We start from the raw sequence: 942 nt of genomic DNA, 5'->3' as shown, positions 1-942 counted from the left end.
TTTATCAGGAGGACGACAAGGAAGATGATGATGAGGATGAAGATGACGCAGCCGGCGCCAATGGCCGCAAAGACGGCCACCTTGGAGCTCAAGAAGCCATCGCTGGGACCTTGGGTCTCCTGGCCGTCCTGGTTGACGGAAGGCGAGGGGAGAGGGGTGTCAGTAGCCTGCGCCCCACCTCTGCACCATCGCGGACAAACCCTGGGCGAACTGTCTGTGGGACCCCCTCCTCATCCCCCAAACTTGGCACAACAGCTTCCCCCCATGCTGCCTGGGGAGGGGAGCAGCATCTCCCCATCTTCCCTCCCCAGTTAGACCCACACATCCCTTTCAGGCCAGCCTGCAGGCACTGGGAGGGCAGGCAGGAGCTCTGAACATCCGCAGAGGATGCCAAATGCCCTCTCACCCTGCATTGCTGCTCCCTCTTTCCACCTTCCGGCCGATGTAACCGAGCACTGCTGGTGTCTGGGTGACAACCCGTCTGGGTGCTGGGAGCTCCACAACAGACCTGGTGGCTCTGGTGAAGGTGGGCTCCGATACCTGCAACCCCGTGATACCTGATTCCTGACCCCCAGGCCAGGGCAGCCCCAGCCCCCAGAGGGGAGAGCACTTGGCTGGCCATACTGGGCAAGAAGAAAGGAGCAACTCTTCCCTCCTTCATCCGATTTCACTTTTCTCTCAGCAGGGTCAGGAACTCATGAAATCACCTTCAAAGGGCTTTCACACTGGCTCAGCTCAAAAACCCGAGGACCTCACCTCCTCCAGGCCCCCTCAGATGTACTGGGAGGAACAGATGGGCAGCGAGGAGGAGGAGGAGAGTGCTGAAACAGCACTTCCCTGCAAAGCTCCTGCCAGGACATACCGGAGCTGAGAAAACAAACCCGAGCTGCTCCGCACCGCAGCCTGGTCTCCAGCCAGAAGGCGCGGGGCTGAGGCGAGGAG

General features: G+C 60.5%; 1 protein-coding gene across 1 annotated transcript in view; it reads right to left on the bottom strand.

The window, feature by feature from the left end:
• Positions 1-5: 5 nt before the first annotated feature.
• LOC104492890 (ephrin-B1-like) overlaps positions 6-942 on the bottom strand; it is a gene marked incomplete at its 3' end in the record, with an annotated part of 16,901 nt that continues 15,964 nt past the window's right edge. The window contains exon 3 of the mRNA XM_010135493.1: positions 6-178. Within this exon, the coding sequence (XP_010133795.1) occupies positions 6-178 (173 nt within the window). The remainder of the gene's footprint in view (positions 179-942) is intronic.

This window comes from Buceros rhinoceros, unplaced genomic scaffold (genome assembly GCF_000710305.1).
Source record: "Buceros rhinoceros silvestris isolate BGI_N320 unplaced genomic scaffold, ASM71030v1 scaffold13574, whole genome shotgun sequence".
Taxonomy (NCBI): Eukaryota; Metazoa; Chordata; class Aves; order Bucerotiformes; family Bucerotidae; genus Buceros; species Buceros rhinoceros.
Note: the sequence above shows the minus strand (reverse complement) of the source record. Positions and strands in the feature narration are given on the sequence as shown.